The following is a 23,771-nucleotide window of genomic DNA, read 5'->3' as shown; positions in this document are numbered from 1 at the left end:
ATCATAGTAAAAAGGCAAATCCCTATTGCAAGGGGCTTTCTGTTAATGAGGAGCAGGGAAGCGTCCAGGTCTAAAATACCACCTTCTCCAGCGTCATCTCGTCTTTCTCCAGTTCCTGCTTCATCTTGGGACTCCTACAGTATGTTTTAGATCTTCATCCCAGCACATTTCACAGCATACCTTTTTATCATGCTAGTTGTGTGTCATCTACTTCTTCTAAGGAATGTGTGGTTTCACCCATGCATTCTATGACTCACTAAAGAAATTGTTGCATTGCACTAAATGAAAGGATGGAGAATTTTTTTAAAAAAAACGTTTAAATATTGGGTGGTGTGGTGAAAAGGAGATCTTTGTGCTTTTTTTTAAGACTGTATATAGGTACATATTTGGGACAATCCAAATGATTAACAACTAAATTAGGAATAGAGAGAGTCCTAACCTTATTTATTCCTTCTGTAACAGCAATTTTAGATTATAAAGACTTTTGAATGAGCAGAAAGGATCCATGCAGCCTGTAGAGACACTAATTATCAGGAAACAGCAATTTACATTATTTATAAGGAAGCTATTTACATTATTTAGCCCTGCCAGACACAATAGTTGCAGAGTTCCATTCTTTCAGGGGCATTCGTTCAGTGGCAAGAATAAAGTGAAGTGACAAGGGAGTAGAAAAGATATTCTAATAGCTGCATCTCATTACAAGAAAGATAACACCTCGAAAATGTTAAAAAAAATGTTTCAAATATGATTTAAACTGAACAAAATGGAAACTTCCATCTTAGCATGATGATGATTCAGAATACAGCAGCCATTTAAATATTCAGACAAGCCTTTAAAAACTACTGCAACTGAAGCATTGTCAACTTTGTATTTGCAAGGAGGAAAATGACTAAGATGCAATGCTATGACTAAGATACATAATTCAAGCATCTGAATTTAATAAGTCACATTTTCTTTTACCAGTGACATTGAAATGTAAGTGCCTGTACTCTTAGTAAGATTGTTTGTGAGAGCAGACAGACCAGGGGGGAAAAAACCCCACTTCATCTGTTTTCTTTTTCTTTTCCTTCCTCCTCTCTGACCACTTTAATTTAATTTTATCCTGCAGTTTCTTTTTCATCAGTATAATAGGTAGTACTCAGAGGCAAATTACATCAGCTTTTGATCTAAAATAGACAAGTCTGTTATATGAGAACAAGGAGAAGATGAGAAGAGGAAGAATTTACCAAGCTGATTTTTTTAAAGATAAAAGACTATTAATACTTGTTGTGAATATCCCTAGAATGAATTACTTCTTTAGGCTGAAATTCTTCAAGGTCTTAACATTTTTACTGCTCATTTAGAGACAAGATAAAATCTTAATCAAAGAATGATTTGTATATCCTGAGTGGAGAATTGAACTCCTATAGTGAGGTGACAAGTCACCTCACTGCCTGCCAAAAGGTTCTGGGTCCTAATTACCTGTCTTGAAGAGCAAAATCATCATCATTTTCCTTCAAAGAATATTAGAGTACAGTACACATGGCATATTAGGCCAGCCTCATAAATTAGCACAGGCCCACAGAGCCTGCAAGAAATTAGGTCAGACCTGAAAGAAATCAGGCTGTGGTCCAATAAGCTTCTAAATCTTAAGTGGGAAATTGGGCTCACAGGGTGTTAGGGCCATTATCTTTATTTATTCTTATGTGTGACAGAACCAGCAACACTTTTCAGTGTTAGGGACCTATTTTTCTAAGACATCAAATACTTCTGTTTTTTCTCCTAGATAATTTTTGGCATTGCATATTTTATAAAGTTAGAAACTTATACCTTAAGTAAGTAAATAAATAAACTTACTGTTGCCCATAATATGCAGGGAAAAAAGAACTTCCCTTGTCCCCAGATATTTTTCTTAAGGCCTATAGTTTCCCTATCAGAAGCAAGTTTCCTAAAATCTCTGTTTAAAATGCAAATGTATTTTGAGAGTTAACACTTCAGGCCACCAGTATGCATTAATGTCTGGCAGTTAATGTTGAATGAAATGCTTATTAATTTAGAATATAGTGATAATTAGAATAAGGATGAAATACCAGTGAAGAACTATAATGTAACCCTAATTGTTAGGCACAGCCATCATTTCCATAGTTACAGACCTCAAGGTACAAATAGAGGGAAGAGAATGGATCATTTGCATGTATTTAATTCTTTTCTGTTCTATCGTATTTATTTATCTGAGAGAGAGAGCGCGGGAGAGCACAAGCCCCAGGAGCTGCAGAGGGAGAGGGAGAAGCAGGCTCCCTGCTGAGCTGGTAGCCCCATGTGGGGCTCCATCCTAGGACCCTGGGATGATAACCAGAGCCCAAGGCAGAGGCTTAACTGACTGATCCACCCAGGCGCCCCCTGCGCCCCACCCCCACCCCCAACCAGTGTACTTGATTCTTAAACCGGTTGTCAGATTTTCCTAATTTTAATTTGATTTGGTAAGCTTTTTTTTTTTTTTTTTGAAACTTACTCATTTTGAGCACAGGCCTTGGAGTCAGAAGGCTGGGATCTGGCCCCTGATACTACAGTTTATTCTGACCTTGGTCAGTAAAGTTTCTTAAACTGTGAAATGGAGATACTCATAATACCCTAGGTGGTAAAGGTGTTATGATTAAATGAGATTGTTTCAAATGCTTAGAACAATGCCTGACACATACACATATTAATGATCATTATTATCATTAAGTAGCCGAAATGGAAAACGAATATAGTCTGAATTTGTAATCGTGTAAGTTTTTGTTTTTACTATTCGCCGGCTTTCTGTACAAAACCTCTCTCCTCTCATACAGCAGTACAGTGCTGGTGAAGAGGGCAAACAAGCCCCCGGAGCGTGGTTTCTTTCGGGACCGGGTTCTTTCCCCCTTTGCCCTCCAGGGGCCGCTGTGTTTTCCCGAAAGCGCGCTGGAAGCCTGGTTGCCCTGAGACGGTCGCCAGGCAACCGCGTGTCCACACACTTAAAGCCGGTCGGGGTCTCTCCAATATGGCGGCGCTAGACAGCTCCTCGACCTCTCCCCTCACCCTGTCTCCCACATCCTTGTCCCCAACGGGGCCGCCGCCGACCCCGCCCCCCACCTCGAACGCACTCTCGAAGTCGCCCCTGGAGTCGAAGGACAGCTCCCCGAGCCCAGTGCCGCGCTCCGCCTGCCTCGAGAACTCCTTGCCCCTTGCCGTGTTTTATGGGCCGCTGGACGCTAAAAACCCGCTCCTGGCCTCTTGCGAGAGGGAAATCCGGGAATTACTAGGCTTTATGAAGAGAAAGAAGGCGTTAGCGATCACGGAGGAACAGAAGCATGAATTCCACCGGCTTTGGTAAGCAGAGGCAGGGCGCTCGGGAGGGCGCCGGCCAGAGAAGGGCAACTCTTGGGGCCTGAGGAGATGCCCTCGAGGATGCCCACGGTGATGCCGGAGCTGGGTCAGCGTTGCGGACCTGGAGATACAAACAGAGTTTTAGAAGTGGAGACTCATCGCTCTTACGATCCTTAATTCCCGGTAAATGGTACACCTTGGCTTCCTGCTCGGGTCAAAAGAAAAACACAGAAGTGTTTCATAACTCACCATTCCTTCTGAGTGTTCCCCAGTCGCGACGCTAACCCATGCCAATAAATGTTTGACTCACTCAGGGGTTTCACAAGTTTCCATGTTGTGGGTAGAATTTTGTGTATGAGGAAAAAGAGATAACTTTAAGGTAGCTTAGGTTCTTGAAAAAGTTAGTTCTTGATGCCGTAAACATGAGCACTTTAATTCCTCTTTATACTTTAATTCCTTTTTATATTTTTGTTAGGATCACCGTGTTTGGTTTTTTTATTGTTGTTGTTTGTTTTTTTACTGATTTTGTACTCATTTTGCATATATGTTTGCCTTTTTGGGAGTTCTATCCCTATGTTACTACAGAGCGACAAACTACCTGTTTTTAAGGTTCTTTCCTGATGATGTTACCATCTTTCTTTCGCAGTCAAAATACCTTGCAAAACAAACAGTTAAAAATGTAGACAAATGTCAAAGATTACCAGCATAGTGAATAATTTCAACTTTTATTTTTCATTCATACGTTTAATATGAAGAAATAGTTTTAACTTACATTTGTTATTCATTAATGCATTTAACTATTTATTGAACACCTACTATATATCAGGTACCATTCTAGGAACTAGGAAAATACGAAATTAATGAAAGAGAACAATTTGTACCTTCATGGAGCATATGTTTTTGGTTGCTACAGGCAGCTACTAAACAAGTAGAGAAATCATTTTACAGGGAAAGAAATGCTAGGGAGAATATTAAGAGCAGAGTGTGGGGATGGAAGATGTGGTATGCTGTTGAAATTTAAGCTGGGAGCATGGTTTGGTTAAGTCAGGAAAAGTGACCTTTGAGAAAGATGAGAAGGAGCTATAGTAGCAACTGATGAAGATTTCTTTTTCTTTTTCTTTCTTTTTTTTAAGATTTTATTTATTTGACAGAGATCACAAATAGGCAGAGAGGCAGGCAGAGAGAGAGAGGAGGAAGCAGGCTCCCTGCTAAGCAGAGAGCCCGATTTGGGGCTCGATCCCAGGACCCAGGGGTCGTGACCTGAGCCAAAGGCAGAGGCTTAACCCACTGAACCACCCAGGTGCCCCTGATGAAGATTTCTGTAGGAAGAACTGGCCACAAGGAAAGATGGCAAGTGTGACGTTCCCGGGATGGGATTGAGATTGTGGGAAGAAGAGGTTTCTGGTAGGAAAGAGGCAGATCAAGAGTATAGTTTTCTTTTTTTAAAACATATTTTTTATTTTTAAGTAATCTCTACACCCAATATGGGGCTCAAACCCAGAATCCCAAGATCAAGAGTTGCATGCTCCACTCACTGGGCCAGCCAGGCATCCCAAGAGTTTAGTTTTAGATATGTTAAGATTAAAATGTAGTTCAACATCCAAGCAGAACTATTACATAGGTGGTTGTTCATTTGGATCTGGAGGTCAAAGGAGATATACATTTGCAACGCGTCAGCATATTATTGATATTTAAATCATGACACTTGATGGAATTGCTAAGGGAGTGTGTGTAGGTGGAGAAAAGGAGAGTCCAAGGACTCAACTCCTGGGCTGCCAACATTGACAAGTAGAGGAAATAAGAAAGTGGCATTGACTAAGAAGGAGTGGTCAGGGAGGTCGGAGGAAAACAGTAAGTGTGTGGTGTGCTGGAAGTCAGGTAGAGAAACCGCTTTGAAGTAGGAAGGAATGATCGATTAAGAGTTGCAAATCCTGCTGATGGGCCAAGTAAAATGAGAACCAAGAACTGACCAAGGAAAGTGCATTACTAAGCTATGTGTATTTATATTTAAAACACTTCTGCGTTTGTGCCTTACATAGCATTTTATCTTCCCGTTTCCACCACCAGCCTTGTAGTTCAAACCACCAGATTTTGCTTTCCCCACAGCCTCTGGATTCTCAAATCTATCCTTCACTTTAGCAGTCAGGGTAACCTTTATAAATCAACCACCCACTCTCCTATCTCAAGACTTTCTATCGCTTCCCATAGCTGTTAGAATAAATTTAAGACTCCTTCTGTCCTCCAGGGTCTGAGCGTCTGGCCCTGGCTGCCTCTTCCATCTCAGCCCATCCCTCACTTCTCTCTCAGGACTTTCCAGGCAGACAGATCCTATTTTTTTCATTCCAGGGCCTTTGCTGCTGCCTTTGTCTGAAATGTTCTATCCTCAGCTTTTCAAATATCTGGCTCCTTCTTTTCTTTCAGGTCTTAGCTCAGTTCTTACCTCTGTAGAGAGGCCTTTCCTATTTAATGCAGGTTCAACCACCCATTTATATTTTTTATTTATTTGTTTTCTTGCGTATTATCCATTTCCCCCATTAGAATGGAAGCTCCCTGCTGACTTTGGATAATGCGCCTCTTTTTCATTTTTCTGTCTCTAGCAACTAGCTTGGTGGTTGGGGTAGAGAGAACTAACTAACTTCTTTCTTTCTTTCAAGATTTTTATTTCTGTATTTGAGAGAGAGAAAGAGACAGCGTGAGCAGGGGGTAGGGGGGCAGAGAGAGATGGAGAAGCAGACTCCCCACAGGAAGCCCAACCTGGGGCTGGATCCCAGGACCCTGAGATCATGACCTGAGCCGAAGGCAACTGCTTAACTGACTGAGCCACCCAGGCTCCCCTAGGGTAAACTTTCATCGAGTATTTGGTATTGAAAGAATTCAAGGATTATTATCCTTGTATTTTCAATAATTGTTTATGTTATATATGAGAAAGTAGACCTGGGCCAGTTGGTTAGTAGAGTATCTGTTTCATCTTTAAAGAGACTATAAGAGAGGGGCACCTGGGTGGCTCAGTGGGTTAGGCCTCTGCCTTCGGCTCAGGTCATGATCTCAGGGTCCTGGGATCGAGCCCCACATCGGGCTCTCTGCTCAGCAGGGAGCCTGCTTCTCCCTCTCTCTCTGCCTGCTGCTCTGCCTACTTGTGATTCTCTCTCTCTCTTTAAAAAAAAGAAAAAAAAAAAAGGACTATAAGAGAATCACAAACCTTAATGATTGACACAGACCTTAGCAATCTAACCTCTCACAAAGTTTAGATATTTATTTATTTGCACAACAACTTTTATTGAATGCCTACTATGTGCCCAGCATTGCATTAGCCATAGGTTATATGGTGTGAAAAATAGATAGGGAATCTGTGCTCATGGAGTTTATAAGCTTTCAGTGAGTCATTAAGTCAATATACAAACAGCAAGTGCAATGAGGGAAGAAGCTACTGACCACTTACAGGTGCCAGGCATTGTACTAAGTGTTGGAGATCCAGCAGTGAACCAGACACAGATCCCTGCCTTCTTGGTGCTTATATTCTAGAAGAGGAGGTACGCAATAAACGTATTAAATAAGTTCATTTTATGGTAACCTAGAAAGTGATAAATGCTAGGGAGAAAACTAAAGAGAGGCAGGGTTATGGAGTGGGAGATAGGAGACTGCAATTTTCAGTAATATGGTCAGAGTAAGTGACACTTGAGCAGAGGCTTCAAGAGAACACAGCACAGAGCTACTTTCAAGCAAACGGTGAGGGAGGTGACATTAAGCTGAGATTAGAAGGATACCAGGCAAGAAAAGGATAAAAGGAGGGTATAAGCATGTGGGAAGATCTTGGCAGGAAAGAGCCAGAGACTTGGGAGGAATGTACGGAAGACCATTAAGCATAGCTTAGTGAGTGTGGGTGCAGTGCTATGAGGTGAGATTAGAGACATAGGTATGGAAGGTTTTAGAGGCCTTTTACAGAGTTTGCCTTTATTCCAAATGCGATGGGAAAACATTGGGTAGTTTTGGGCAAGGAATTAACCTTATTTAATATTATATGTATGTATTTATGTAATCTTGTCCAAATGGAGTAAGAATGACAATGTGGAAGCCAGTTAAGAATACAAGAGGTAGGGGGCACCTGGGTGGCTTAGTGGGTTAAAGCCTCTGCCTTCAGCTCAGGTCATGATCCTGGAGTCTTGGGATCGAGCCCCACATCAGGCTCTCTGCTCCATGTGGGGAGCCTGCTTCCCCTTCTCTCTGCCTGCCTCTCTGTCTACTTGTGATCTCTGTCAAATAAATAAATAAAATCTTAAAAAAAAAAAAAAGAATACAAGACGTAGGATTTGCTTTTATAACATATTTGAGAGATGGTTATTTTTTAAAATCAAAATTTTTTTATAACTGTGGGCACTTACATAAGCATAAAAATTCACAGAATCTAAAATATAGTTTGATCATACTGGCAATGTTATTAAACTCAGAATTTGACAGTTTTTTTTAAAGGTATGCTTTTGTTATAACCACATGAGATTTAGATATTGTTTATATAGTTAAGATTTTCTATTTTAGAGAATTCTAACTATCCAGTGACAGCTGTAGTAAGTCAGCAATCCGAAGGGTATTAACATTTTCTTAAATGATGCACATTATATAGTGTATGTTATATTTTCTTTGTTTAATCATTATGTAAGTCATTCCCAGTGAGCAGTCTTAACTTGAACTTAAAGTTCACTTAAAAAAAAATTCGCTTATTATATAAGCTTGATTGATTTAACAAAGCTGGTATTTTTCTTTTATGAGTAATAAACATAGTCATCATTATCTCATCTTTAAGGTTTGAAAAAATTAAGTCTTTCATCTACATAATTTAAGAATTCTAACAAGGCTTGCTGACTTCTTGGGATTCATTATATTTATTCTAATACTGTGACATTTCATGAAACAGCAAATGAAAGTGAAAAGGTTAAAAAAAAAAAAAAAGAAAAACCTAAACCAAAAAACTTTTTCCTTTTAAAATTTCTATGGCTATATTTCCCATAACTTTTTTGGGCATGGTTATTTACTACTTGGTTATGTGTATATTTTCATTTTCCAAAATATTACTAATCAGTCAAAGAAGGCAAGAATATCCTGTCCCCTACCCCTCCCTTGAAACTCAGCATCATTTAATTATTTGAATGCATTAATCGACATGTTTCTGTTGAGGTTGTTCTGATAATATCCCAACATATACATCATAAGTGCTAGAGCCATTTTCAGTCCCTAAGTTTTCATTCCTACCTGTATTAGTCGATTTGGGCTATTAGTTTCTAATTAGTAATTATAAATTAGTCAGTTTGGGTTGCCATAACAAAACACCATAGTCTGGATGATTTAAACAACAGATATTTATTTTCTCACAGTTCTGGAGACTAGAAGCCCCAGATCAAGGTCTTGCAGTGTCAGTTTCTGGTGAAAGCACTCTTCCTGACTTGCAGAAGAGTTCTGGGTCTTCACAGAGCTTTTCCTCTGACCAAGTACAAAGAGAGAGAGAGAGAACAAATTTTCTGGAGTTTTTCTGAGATGGGCGTTAATGCCATCAGAGTAGGGCCCCACCCTAATGACCTCATTTAACCTTAATTATTTCCTGAGAGTACACTTTTCTGAATATAGCCACACTCAAATTCAACATAAGAATTTCGAGAGGACACACTCATTCAGTACATAATACTGTCCACATATAGAAATTTATGAGATAGGCTTGGACAACTGTTGAGGGAAATTTGGATTTTTCCTAGAGGCATTTATAATTTCTGAGAGAGGGGGAAGGAGTAAATATTAACTAAATGAATGAACAAAATGAGCAGTGATCTGCTACCCTTTGAAACTAACTAGAAACTATTTTGAGAATATTGTATGTTTTATTTTTGTTTACTTGGTGGAAAGAAATAGAACCCTAAAGAACTGACTCGATAGTGAAATCCCTGGACTCTTTAAAGAAAAAAATAAAATAAAAACAAGGAATTTTTTTCCTAGTCATTTATGTATTCATTCATTCTTTCAACAAATAATTATTGAGTACATGTATATACTAGATATTCAGTACTCTCGAGGTTGGGCAATGAATAACATAGTCAAAATCCTTGCCCTCAGATAGTTTACATTCCAGAAGACAGGCAGGCACAGTAATACACTAGTTAAGATCATGGATGAACTGAGCCTCAATTTCATTAACTATATACCTGGGATGTTGAGACTACCTATCTCAAGGTTGTTGTGGAAATGAAATGGAAACAAAATTGCATGTGGCAAAAGACCCAGAATAGCCAATGCAATATTGGAGGAGAACAAATTTTGAAGACTGACTTCAAGATTTCCTCTAAAGATACAGTAATCAAGACAGAGTGGTATCGGTGAAAGAATGAACACATACATCATTTGGACAGAACAGAGAGCCCAGAAATAGACCCACATAAATGTAATCAACTGATTTTGACAGAGGAGCAAAGACAATACAATGGAGCAAAGATAATCTTAACAAATGGTGCTGGGACAACTGGACAGCCACATGCAAGAAATGAATCTCAGCACAGACCTTACACCCTTCACAAAAATTAACTAAAAATGGATCACAAATCTAAATGTAAAATTCTATGGAATTCCTAAAAGATAACATAGGAGAAATCTAGATGTCTTTGGGTTTGATAATGATTTTTTTGATATAACATCAAAGCCACAGTCCATGAAAAAAGAGTTGATAAGCAGGACTTCATTAAAATTAAAGATTTCTGCTTTGTGAAAGACACCATCAAGAAAATGAAAAGACAAGCCACAGACTGGAAGAAAATATTTGCCAAAGACATATCTGATAAAGGACCATTATCCAAAATATACAAAGAACTCTTAAAACTCAACAATAAGAAAACAAACAACTTTATTTTAAAAATGGATCAGAGACCTTAACATAAACCTCATCAAAGAAGATAATACAAGTGGCAAATAAACATACGAAAAGATGGTCCCCCAAAATATATCATTAGGAAAATGAAAATTAAAACAATGAGATACCATTATACACCTGTTAGAATGGCCAAAATCCAGAGCACCAACATCACCAAATGAAGGGAGGATGTGGAACAACAGGGACTCCCCATTCATTACTGGTGGGATACAAAATGGTATAGCCATTTTGGGAAGACAGTTTGGTGGTTTCTTAAAAAACAGGCATACTGGGGTGCCTGGGTGGCTCAGTGGGTTAAAGCCTCTGCCTTTGGCTCAGGTCATGATCCCAGGGTCCTGGGATCAAGCCCTGCATCAGGCTCTCTGCTCAGCAGGGAGCCTGCTTCCTCTCTCTCTGCCTGCCTCTCTGCCTACCTGTGATCTCTGTCTGTCAAATAAATAAATAAAATCTTAAAAAAAAAACAAACCAGGCATACTCTTTTTTTTAAAAAAAAAAGAGTTTTATTGTTTTTTAAAGATTTTATTTATTTATCTGTCAGAGAGAGAGAGAGAGAGTGCGAGCGAGCGCACAAGCAGGGGGAGCGGCAGACAGAGGGAGAAGCAGGCTCCCTGATGAGTAGAGATCCCGATGTGGGACTCTATCCCAAGACCCTGGGATCATGACCTGAACTGAAAGCAGATGTTTAATTGACTGAGCCACCCAGGCATCCTAACTAAGCATACTCTTACCATACAATCCAGCAATCACGCATTTTGGTATTTATCTGAAGGAGTTGAAAACTTATGTCCATACAAAAATCTGCACATGGATGTTGATAGCGGCTTTACTCCATAACTTGAAAGCAAACAAGATACCCTTCAGTAAGTGAATGGATAAATAAAATGTGATATATCTAGACAAGGAAATATTACTCAGCATTAAAAAGAAAGGAGCTATCAAGCCATGAAAAAACATGGAGGAATGTTAAATTCATACTACTAAGTGAAAGGAGCCAGTTTGAAAAGGCTACATGCTGTATGATTCTAACTATATGGCATTTTGAAAAAGGCAAAATTATGGGGATAATAAAAAGCTCAGTGGTTGCCTGGGGTTAAGGGAGAGAGTGGGATGCATAGGCAGAACACAGAAGATTTTTAGAGCAGTGAAACTACTCTCTGTGATAACATAATGATGGATTCCCATCATTATACATTTTTCCAGACCCACTTGGTATATAGCACTAAGAGTAAACCCTAAATTAAACTAGATACTGGGTGATAATGATGTGTCAATGTAGGTTCATGAGTTGTAACAAATAAACCGCTCTGGTGGGGGATGACTGTTGATAAGGGCGGGGTTGGGGGGGGGGCTGTGCATTTGGGTGGGGCATGCAGTATGTGGGGAATCTCCATACCCTTTGCTCAATTTTTCTGTGAACCTAAAATTACTCTAAAAAGTAAGATCTGTTTTAAAAATTGCATATAAAGAGCTTTGATCAGGGGCGCCTGGGTGGCTTAGTTAATATCTGCCTTCGGCTCAGGTCATGGTCCTGGGGTCCTGGGATTGAGCAGGGCTCCCTGCTCACGGGGGAATGGCGGGGGGAGTCTGCTTTTCCCTCTCCCTCTGCCCTTCCCCTTGCTTGTGCTCTCCTGTTCACACTCACTCTCAAATGAATAAATAAAATCTTAAAAAGATAGTTTTGGTCAGTGTTTGGCATAAAGGAAGCAATAATTTTCACTATATTTAGTAATAATTAGCCATTGACAGTAAGGCACATTGGAAAGACAGCACAAAATAAGGTTTTAGGGATTGTTTGCTAATTGAGGTTTCTTGCTGACTTTGAAGATAAAATTTTATTTTATGATTCTTACAGTGCCACCTCTTTGTTTAATATCTGGACCAAATATGCCCCCCGGCTGCCAGCTGCTTATTACAATGAAAAGCTTCTGAAGGTTGGAGATAGCCTTTGTGAAATGAAAGTAAGTGCCTCTGGAGTAAAAAGGGCCTAAATGAAACTTACTTGGCTAATTATTATTATTTGGTTTGATACCATTCCTATTTTACATGATTTGATTTTTTTCCTTAGAAAAATATGAACGAATGTTATAAATTTTAATGAGGCACAGTAACCAAAAGAGTGTTTATTTTTTAATTTTGTAGTTGAGATTCTCCAGAGGTGAGAGATTCCTGAACAGAGAGACAACTGGCTGGGGTCGGGCAGGCACACAGCCCCTAGTTAACATAGGGTGTGGTAGGTGCCCAACAGGAAATGCTGAGTCATCATGTTCCTACCTCATACAAAGGAGACCAGACACCACTTCCTGTTGTTTTTCACATGGCTGACCTTGCCCAGTGGCAACTTTCATGGGTTCCTGGCCTTGCTGCTTTGTTGTCTGGTTCCCAGCACCCTGTTTTAATGACTTTCAACTTCTTAATCTTTTGCTGTATGTAATTAGAGCAGTCATTCCTTACGTGCCCTGTTTCTTACTTAGTATTGTATTCTGAACTGAGCTTGTGCCCAATTTCTAGTTTGTAAAAGTGCCCAGGTCTTGGATTGCTGTGGACTTGTAGATTTGGTTCAGTAAGAGTACACCATAGCTGGGTTTTCAGTTAACGATAATGTAAGTTTTTCCCTTAAGCTCTGGCATAGGCCCAAATTATTCCAAGTTAAATATGAATGTTTGACACATCTAGAATCCTTGTCCGAGAGTTTTTTTTATCCAAAGCATTTTTAGGCCATTTTCAATGTTTTCTTGATTTACAGTTTTTCAGCTTCGTTTTCCTCCTCCATTTCTATTTTCTGGACTTGAATTTATTTTTCTTTTCTTTTTTTTTTTTTTTAGTGGAGAGAGGCTTGAGAGGCAAGTTTACCAAATGGAGGATGAGCTGTGGAGGAAATTTCATATGTAGGTGATCTATTGTCTGCTGCCAAAATTAGAGCATCAGCTTAGCTTCATGTAATTGGACCGTAGTTCTTAGAAACTTAAAAATAAAGAAAAACTACAGATAAAAAAAGTTTCTCTATAAGAAAACTATTGAAAACAAACAAAAAAACTCTTGGACAAGATCCACCTTGTGAGTTAAAGTCATGTGAAGTGGAATAACTGTTTTGACAAGTATTAGAAGAGTGTCCTCTCTGTTTTTATACTTCTCAGTATAGGAGGCGGGTGATACACAGCAAAGTTGGGTGGTGTTTGTGGACTATTCAGGTGGGTGGAGCGGATATTGGTGGGGAGGAGGGAAGAGCATGTTAGAAGTTGATAAAGCAAGTTCATGCTGGGTAGTGGCTAAAGATTCAGAATATTTCAGATAGAAAGGCCCAGATAGGATATTTTAAAATTTACTTAAAGGAACAAAGAAAACATTTTTAATCTACTTTTCATTGGTGAGAAAGTGGGTTGATAGAGGTATTTAGAATCCTGAAAATGAACTAGAGTTGTTACTTAGTTCTAGAATCTCTTTAGTTTTATTTAATTCCAGTAAAGTTCACTTTGTGGAATAGTCTTGTTTTGAACCTAGATTTAAATTCATTGTATGAACCAAGTTAGAAAGGAAAAGATTCAGACTCCATTAGTGAAAAGTAACAAAAAAGTCAATAGAAACAGAAACAAAAGTTTGACTGTGGACGCCTCCCAAGGGCCTGCGTAACCCTACAGGCAGTAGACTCCAGAGTAGTTGCTTTCCCTGGAGACAGTTGTAGGGGAGGAAGCTGACGAAGGGGTGCAGTTGACTCATATCCGCAGCCCTGCTCACCTCCCCTGCCCTGAAGCTCCAGGTCAGTTGTGCCCTGTGCACTGCAGAGATGAGGCCTGATTTTGAAATGGAAACATAAGCACGAATTAGGACTAATAGGAATCCTAACTAACAATAGCTCAGGCTTTTTTTATTTGTCCTGATGCAGCTTCAGAGACTGATGACCCATAAAAGAGAGAGAGAGCCTTTCCTATCCTCTCCCTTCCTGCCTTCGTTCTTTCTTTCTCTCCTTCCTTCCTCCTTTTCTCCCTCCTTTTCTTTTCTCCTACCCTTCTTCCCTTCCTCTCCCCTCTCTCCCCCTTTCTTTCTTTTTTGGAACTTGGGATGTATCGGAGAAGCAAGGCTGGTTATGCAACTCATCTGCCTCTCTTGAGTAGGTGGATTACCATGACATGGTGATGATGAATTTTTTGGATTTTGAGTATATATAGGTATTACCACACACACCCTAGTGAATATTCTCATTATTATGTCATCATTATCCACACCCTGGTGGATATTCTCGTCCTTGAGGTCGTGATGGTCTCATCTCACAATAGGCTTGTTGGGAGGAGTATTAATGCAATAATGCACATGAAGCACCCAGTGCAGTGTCTTCACATAATATGTGTTTAGAGATGCTAGTGGTAGTGGTAGTTATGATGTAATGGTGTTAGTAAAAGAGTGTTATAGTAATAATCAACATTGATACTATTAAGAATAATTTGAATATTACCAAATTTTAATAATGATAAGCAAAGTCATACTTTGAAACTTTCATCAAGTCCTCTTTTTATTTCAGGAATACAAACTGGCGCTTTTACAGTGCTATGGAAGGTATCTTCAGCAGTTCACTATCAACTTTGATGAGAATAAAGCAGACGTGAATCAGTTCAAAACTGCTTTTTTCCCAAAAGGCTTTGGAGACAAGACTGCCGCACATACAGTAAGATGAAAGCAGTAGCTATTTTAGCTACAATTTATGATTAGCCATGCAACGTATTCTTCAGTTGACAGCTTCTCAATGTCTTTCATTTGCTTAGCATGGCATTTGCTTGTGTGCTCTAAGTTGCTTAATAAATGTTTTCAGTGATGGATAAGTAAATGCACTTAATAAACTTTGGAAAGATGTTTTGGAGATTATGTCATAATAATCACTCATTCCTCCAGCAGACATTTATTATTGTTATGATAACTAATATTTGTAGAGTGCTTTTAGTTTATGAAGTGCTTTGGAAAATATATTTGATCCTCAATAACTTTATGAGTTAGAAACTGTTACCCTTATTTTACAAAAGAGAGAAAGAAAACTGATGGCACAGTTAGTTAACTAGTGGCTCAGAGAATCAAGCGTAGATCTTTTAATACAAAAAAATGGGATGCATTATTTCTAATACACCAGTATTATTATTATGTTAATTGCTACCATTCATTCACTGGTCGAGGGGTTGTGAGCAGTTGTCAGGAGCTATTCTCTTCAGTATGCATTATATGAATGGTCTTCTTGTAGCTTCATTACAATCCTAGAAGGTGGATACGGTCATGCCTCTTTTACAGATGAGGAAACAGAGGCTAAGAAACCTAGCCCCTTAAAGCAATGGGCAGAGTTGGTGTTTGTACCGTAATCAGTCTGATTCCAAAGCAATGTTACTCCAAACTTGGTGACTATTCAAGCCTTCAGAAACAGCATATGGTTTACTAGCAGAAGATGCCAAGGCGTGTTTGGCCACATTGAGTGGTTCAGTTTGGCTGTACCATAAGTACACGAATCAGGATACTGGGCTATATAAATTGGCATCCCATTGGGAAGAGTACTGAATGAAAAGCTTAGGAGTTTAGACTTTTAAATCCCCTCCTATGCCACCCTGGTCCATGGCCCTATCTTTTTTTCTTGTACTATTACATGTTTCTGCTTCCACCTAGCCTCTCTGGCTTAGTACCAGTGCACTGTGAGCTCCTTCTAGAAAGCTTGTCTCCGAGATATCTCTTGCACTTCATGCTTTATTTTTCTTTATATTACTTATTATTACCAGATACATTTTTATTTGTTTATGTTTTTATTGCCTGTCTCCCCTTCTAGAATATGAGCTTCGTGAGGACAGGCACTGCTCTAGTCTCTAACCTCTAGTTCCTAGAACAGTGAATCAGTTCCAAACTGCCTTTTTTTTCCAAAAGGCTTTGGAGACAAAACTGCTGCACTTACAGTAGGATGAAAGCAGTAGCTATTTTAGCTACAATTTATTGTTAGCTGTGCAATGTATTCCTTAGTTGACAGCTTCTAAATGTCTTTCATTTGCTTAGCATGGCATTTGTTTGTGTGCTCTAAGTTGCTTAATAAATGTTTTCAGTGATGGATAAGAAAATGCACTTAGTAAACTTTGGAAAGATGTTTTGGAGATTGTGTCACAATAATCATGTAATAGATATAATAGTATATAATAGATGCTCAATAAAGCTTTACTAAATGAATGAATAAATACTACACTGAATAAATTTGAAGGACAAAGACTAGAGGCAGATGGTAAAGCAATGAAGCCAACATAAAAGTATGCCAGCAGCACCCTTGTGAAGGGTGAAAATCTATGAAGAATTTGGTTTTTTAGAGGTTCTGGTACACTGTGTTTCTCAATAAATATCTATAAAATAAGCGAGTAAGAGAGTGAAGGGATTGAAAATGTAGTCCAGTAGGAGCTGGACAATGAAGAATTTAGAGGTCTTGAGAAGTTTTGTTAGAGAAATAGATTTTAGAGTTAGATGCATAAAAATTATAGATGAAGTGGTAATAATGTAGAATTTACTTGTCAAATATTTTTGTGCAGAGATACTCATTTTTTAAAATGATCCTCTTTATGGTAATGTGGGGAGGCATTGTGGCAGAGTTGGTAGGAATTTGGTCTCTAGAGCCAGCCTGCCTGGGTTCAAAAAGCTGCTGTGCGCCTTCCCTAATGATGGGACCCCAGAGAAGCTATGTAATTTCTTTGTGTCTCAGTTACCTCATCTGTAAAACAGAAATAACAATAAGACTTACCTCAAAGGATTGTTTTAGATTGTTGAGATTATAAAAGACTTAGAATTGGGGTGCCTGGGTGGCTCAGTGGGTTAAAGCCTCTGCCTTCGGCTCAGGTCATGATCTCAGGGTCCTGGGATCGAGCCCCACATCGGGCTCTCTGCTCAGCGGGGAGCCTGCTTCCCCCCTCTCTCTGCCTGCCTCTCTGCCTACTTGTGATCTCTGTCTGTCAAATAAATAAATAAAATCTTAAAAAAAAAAAAAGACTTAGACTAGGCCTGACACTAAAAAAATATTAGGTATCACTATCGGCTTCTAAGAGAGAGCATTTTGAAGATAACTGTTCCGAAATGCACATGCAGTCAATAAATCTCTTTTTTCTGTGATACCAGTTATAGGATGGCTAGAAATAGTCTACATGTATCCCAGTGGGAAATCACATGTGTTAGAGGAAGGCCCATTTGTGCTAGTGCATGTGCACTGCCACAGCTTTAGCAGTAGTGATGATTCTCTAACTAGAATCTCTCTTGTCAGATTTATGTCACAAACATGTCACACTCCACATATCCTAAAGTGAATTCATTCCCTTTCCTCCATAATTGGCACTAGCCACTAACCCAAACAGAAATCACTGTAGACCGCTTTCTCTCTCTTGCCTCCCTCATCTAAATCCCATGGACTCTGGGGTGCCTGGGTGGCTCAGTCAGTTAAGTGTCTGCCTTCGGCTCAGGTCATGATCCCAGGGTCCTGGGATCAGAGTCCTGCTTTGGGCTCCCTGCTCAGTCGGGAGTCTCCTTCTCCCTCTGCCCCTTCTCCCCGCCATGCTCTCTCTCTCACTCACTTTCTCTCTCTCAAATAAATCAATAAAATCTTAAAAAAATTCTAAATCCCATTAAGTCAGATAAAACTTAAATCTCTCCTTTTGCGGGGCGCCTGGGTGACACAGTCGATTGGGCATCCAGCTCTTGGTTTCAGCTGGTGTTATGGTCTCTAGTCCTGGGATTGAGCCCCAGTTCAGGCTCTGCACTTAAGTGTGGGGTCTGCTTGGGATTCTCTCTCTCCCTCTCCCTCTGCCCCTTCCCCTCCCTACTTGCCGGCATGCATGCACATGCTTATGCTCTCTCTCTCAAATAAATAAATCTTTTTTTAAAAAAGATTTTATTTATTTATTTGACAGAGAGAGATCACAAGTAGGCAGAGAGGCAGGCACAGAGAGAGGAGGAAGCAGGCTTCCTGCTGAGCAGAGAGCCCGATGTGGGGCTCGATCCCAGGACCCTGGGATCATGACCCGAGCCGAAGGCAGAGGTTTTAACCCACTGAGCCACCCAGGCGCCCCTCAAATAAATAAATCTTAATAAAAATTTTTTTCTTCCTCTTCATCCCTGATTCCAGCACCTATTTCAGGACCCTGGTATCTCTGGACTATGTCAAAGGCCTTTGAGTTTCCTAGTCTCCCTGCCTGTAGCTTTGTGCTCCATATTCTGCTTTTCATCTTCCCCAATTTTGTCAGACTTGATTTCTGAAGTTCTAAACTATAAATCGGATCATTTTATTCCATTGCCCTTTGACTTTCTCTTTTGGCTAAAGTCCATATTCCTTGGAATGATGTGAAATTTTCTCTATGTTCGGACCATGCACCACCTTAATAGCCTAATCTCTCTCTCTCTTTTTAAAAGATTTTATTTTTAAATAATCTCTACACCAACGTGGGGCTCAAACTCAATGACCCTGATAACAAGAGTGGCAAGCTCCACCCACTGAGCCAGCTGGGAGCCCCAAAGCTGATTTTTTATAGTAATCTCTACACCCAACATGGGGCTGAAACTCATGATTCCAAGATCAATAGTTGAATGCTCTTCCAACTGAGCCAGCCAGGCATCCCTAATCTCTTTATTTTCAGCCTTTTTACCCAAACTTACAAAAGACTTTCAATTCAGTGACCACAGCAACGACTTTAAGGATTCCTAACATTGCATGTGCCTGGAATGCTTTTCCCTCTGCCAAGAACAGGGACAACATCTTCTTCGTCCTTGAGTCCCTATTGCTTAGCAGAGTGTGGCAAATAGAGGTGTGCAGCAGACATTTGCTGAATGAATTGTGTAAATGGTAATAATTGCATCCAGATTAATAGATTAAAATACTAATGAGGAGGGTTTACAAAGTGTAATTCTATTCTATATTGTTGGAAATAAAATTTGTACCTTTTTCGGCTTTTGAAATTTTTGTCACTAAGGACAAGTGAGCTTAACTAAATGGATGCTTTGAAGAAACCTATTTTACTACATTTCTTTCCATAGGTCTTAGTCCTTGAGGGCTGTTTAACAAAAATCCATAGACTGGATGGTCTAAATAACATCAGGTTCTCAGTTCTGGAGGCTGGGAACCACAGGGTTAAGGTGCTAGAGGATTTGGTGTCAGGTGAGGGCCCACTTCCTGGCTTATAGATGGCTATCTTGTGTCTGTGTCCTCACAGGGCAGAAGGCAGTAAGGGAGCTCTTTGGGAGTCTCTTTAAAAGGGCACTAATCCCATTCATGAAAGCTCCATCTTCATGACAATCTCTTCCTAAAGACCCCACATCCAAATACTAGGGATTAGGTTTCAATATGTAAATTAGGTGGGGTCCCAAACATTCACTGTATAGCACTATATAATCTATTTAAGCAGAATCATTTCTACTTTCTTTTTTTTTCACATTTTAAGAAATGCTTTTCTAAGTTGCATAAACCTTACTTATATTCTATTTTATTTTCCTTGTATTTCAGTTTCATGCTTTAAGTAGCAAAAATATTTGCAAATATGAGCTGGTCTGTGACAGTGATGTGAATCTGCAGAATAAAGACTCTGTCACCCAGTGTCTGCAGATTCTGTCCTCCTTAAGACTCATCATGCAGGTCGCTTTGCCACAGGAGCATCTTTGCTGGATTATCTTCAATGGTAGGTGCCAATGTCTTCTATTTTTCATCACAACTTTCAGAAAGTTATTTAGATGCCAAGTTTGATCGTAATTTGATTGATTATCTTGGCTAAGTGGGTGATGTGTATTAAGGAAGGCACTTGTGTTGAGCACTGGGTGTTATATGTTAAGTGATGAATCATGAAATTCTATCCCTGAAACTAATATTACACTGTATGTTAACTAACCAGAATTTAAATAAAAATTAAAAAAACACAAAAAAACAAATTACATATCCAAATTCTAAAAAAAATTCTTCTAATATAAATAAATAATTTCTTTTAAAAAGCCCCATAATAGGATGATTATGGGTATTTTTTTTTGTCCTTTTTATATTTTTGTTGTATTTTAGTTTGTCTCCATAAGCGGGGACTTACAAAGCATGTCTTTGGGTTTCTTGCTCAAGGGAGGGTCAGAGGCTGTGGAGATAGTCAATTTCAGGTATGAAGAAGTAGGGCCCATGGTTGATATGTAAATATAAGTGGAAAAGGATCAAAGGACCACGGCAGGTTAGACTGGTTCTAACCATCATCCATTTATTGGTCCTTTCCTCAAATACTTTGTCCAGTGACTATTGCTTTCTTCTCATCAACCTTCTCCTCCTCCTTGCTTTTGAGTGAGGAACTTTGAGAATGTATGTGTACATATGTGTGTATAGTGTATTTATATATATATCTACATTGTATAGATACGCAAATATACATGTATACGGTATAGTTGTCTTGCGGAATAAATCTTAGCTATCAAAATATAGCATCTGCTTTTCTCTTTAAGGAGTTATAATTTAAATTCTTTTTATTTTTTATTTTTTACTTATTTATTTTTTTAAAAAGATTTTGCTTATTTATTTGACACAGAGAGAGAGAGATCACAAGTAGGCAGACAGGCAGGTGAGAGGCGGGGAAGCAGGCTCCCTGCTGACCAGAGAGCCCGACGCGGGGCTCCATCCCAGGACCCTGGGATCATGACCTGAGCCTAAGGCAGAGGCTTAGCCCACTGAGCCACCCAGGTGCCCCTTAAATTTTTTTTAAAGTTACAGTAAGTCACCTACTTTATTGATCTTTGAATAATTTCTTAAAAGGAAAATGACAGTGTGTAAGACCAGGACCAAATACCTTGAAAGAAAACATATTGGATTTTCCCTCATCCATGGCAACTGAAAGTACATTTCCTAGCCTTTTCCCTCTTCCTCCTCAAATAATTTTTTTGACATTTTGATTGAAATTAGACCTTAACATTTGCTGCCCAAGATGAGCCTGATTTTGGAAGAAATTTTCAGTCCAGTGACTATTCAGCTTTTTTGTCTGATCATCTTCAAGAAGATCTGTGATTCCCTGAGGGGCCACTGCTGTCCTTCCCCCTAAGTTTCTCACATATCTTGGCAGGGACTGAGCAGGATCAGAGGTTCTGAGCTCAAGAAGGAGTGGTTGGGCTGAGGGTTGGGTCCTGCAGTTGGGCCTTGTTTGAGAGGTGGAGTAACACCCTGTCTGCCGTCTTTTTAAGATCACATCCCAATTTTCTAAAAACAGAACAAAACAATAGTTTCTGTGTCTTCTACAGAACTTTATTTGATGTGTGCCTTTTTATACATATGGTATCATTCTTTGGATTTTTATTGTTTCCTAAATATTTTTGTACTCAATACCATGGTTTTAGAATGGAACCAGGTTCTTATATATAAATCTAGTTCATTAATTCTGTCTGTTGAATTGTATTCCAGATATCCATACACCCCTCTAGATGGGCACCTGGTTTGCCCTACTTCTAATTGCACAGATGATTCTGCAACAAATATCCTTATGTGTGTCCTTTCATAATCCTGTGTTAAAGTTTTCTGGGATTTATGTCCAGCAGTAGGATTGCTGGGTTGTGGAAGATGCATATACTTAATTTTTTCTAATTACTGTCCCTGTTTAATGGACTCATCTCAAAGTTATTACGTGCAAGATATTGTTCTAAGTGTTGGGGACATAGGAGTGGACAATAGACAAAAACTGTTCTCATGCTTACATAATGCCTCAGGGAGATGATAAATCAAAATTAAATGGTGTGTCAGAGAGTGATGAGTGTGACGGAGAAAAAGCAAGGAAGGATATAGAGAGAGCAGAGTTTGGGCTGGGGCTGGGCTGCTATTTTAAACAGAATGGTCAGGGAAGACCTCACTGAAATGACACTTGAGTAAACACCTGACTGAGACATTTGGATATTTGGGGGAAGGGCATTCCATCTGGGGGATTTACAAGTGCAAAGACCTTTTAGTTTTTAAAGTTTGGAGTTTGAGTAATGAAAAATAAATTGACCTACAATTTATCAGAATGCATTTTACCTTTTCTGTTAGACATTAAGACGATTCTCTTTACTTTTAATTGACTGTTACACATCACACTCTTGGTCTGTTTCTTTTTTTTTCTTTTATAAAGATTTTATTTATTCATTTGACAGAGAGAGAGAGAGAGAGGCAGGCAGAGAGAGGAGGGAAGCAGGCTTCCCGCTGAGCAGGGAGCCCGATGCGGGGCTCAATGCGGGGCTCCAACCCAGGAACCTGGGATCATGACTGGAGCCGAAGGCAGAGGCTTAACTCACTGAGCCACCCAGGCGCTTCCACACTCTTGGTTTCTTAAAGATGGTTAACCAATTTTAGTTCTTTTACAAACTCTAACTGGGTGTATGACAATTGCATAAAACCTTACTTCACAACCAACCTGAACCCAACTCATTCAACACTCACAAAGCCGGATTATTTTGGTGGTGGTCATCTTTGATGAAAAGAAGCCACATGACAAAGCAATAAACTCGTATTAGGGATTTGGTTAAAAATAAAACAAAACAAAGTTCCGGAATATCCCGAGATTGTAAAGATTTAAACTGTTTTCCATTTTATGTCATTTACTCTCTCTGTCAATCTTCTGCAATGGGAATTTTTGGGCCAGGCCAAGATCCTGAACCATCAAAGAAGGATTCAGTTATAGTCAGCACATTAATATGGTCTGGAAAGGTTAAAATCTTATTTTAAAAATACAGAGGGCCCTAGTCATTCTTGAGGGCAGTGTCCTGAGGTCTTCTGAAATTCCCTAGTTCCTCTTACTGACATGTTTACACAGGCTTCTGGCTTACACCTGAATCACATGTTTTGCAGGGAGGCACGAGTTTGCTGTGGATATCCTTACTTGGTGACTTTTAAAATAAAAAAACACAGACATTTTTGTTTTTAAAGATTGAGAGCAGATGTCAACATAGCCAAGTTGAGTTAAGAATGCTGGGCTTGAGCTGTTAGTGCCAAGTGGTTCTTCCCCAGTGAACCTTTTGTGAAATAACTACTGCCATGTCCCTAGAGCAGTCACACTAAGAAGGCTGAGTCCTCGAATGTTAAGGACCCATTGCATTCTCTATAAAGTTTATGGTGTTGCAAGTGTTTAAAAGTTTATTCAGTATTTTTTTTGTCACTGACTTATGTAATTAATGTTTATTATGCTATGCTTACAAGTATATTTTAATTAACTGATGTGTGTTTTGGAGCAGATGCTGTTTTCTCAGAAGCTTTTAAAGTTTAAGTGTGAACATGGATTCGTAATTGTTGAATTTGGATGGTTATGAATTTTAGATCAGATATTTTATAGAAAATATTTAGACTACTTGTCATTATAATTACATGCCTTTTAAGGCACGTTACTATCTTTGGGGTATGTTTGTAGCATGATAATGTCCTTTGTATACAGAGAGATGTCTGGTAATGTTTTTCCCCACCTCTGCCCCAGCTCTGCCAGTTTTCTACCCTTCTGTTTTCATTTAAATAACGGCCTAACCATCAAAAACAAAAAACAAAAAGCCATACTTGAATGCTCTGAAATAGAAGTTGGAAATGCTGTTT

At 39.2% G+C, this 23,771-nt stretch overlaps 1 protein-coding gene across 1 annotated transcript in view; it reads left to right on the top strand.

The window, feature by feature from the left end:
- Nucleotides 1-2,939: 2,939 nt before the first annotated feature.
- The window catches only part of CFAP54 (cilia and flagella associated protein 54), a gene marked incomplete at its 3' end in the record, with an annotated part of 309,422 nt that continues 288,590 nt past the window's right edge, over nucleotides 2,940-23,771 (top strand). Inside the window, exons 1-4 of the mRNA XM_080810201.1 lie at nucleotides 2,940-3,330; nucleotides 12,084-12,189; nucleotides 14,745-14,888; nucleotides 19,713-19,884. Coding sequence (XP_080666327.1) covers nucleotides 3,002-3,330; nucleotides 12,084-12,189; nucleotides 14,745-14,888; nucleotides 19,713-19,884 — 751 coding nt within the window. The 5' untranslated portion in view covers nucleotides 2,940-3,001. The remainder of the gene's footprint in view (nucleotides 3,331-12,083; nucleotides 12,190-14,744; nucleotides 14,889-19,712; nucleotides 19,885-23,771) is intronic.

The sequence above is a fragment of the Martes martes genome (assembly GCF_963455335.1).
Source record: "Martes martes genome assembly, chromosome: 8".
Taxonomy (NCBI): Eukaryota; Metazoa; Chordata; class Mammalia; order Carnivora; family Mustelidae; genus Martes; species Martes martes.
The sequence above is the reverse complement of the archived record's forward strand: the minus strand, read 5'-3'. Positions and strand labels throughout refer to the sequence as shown.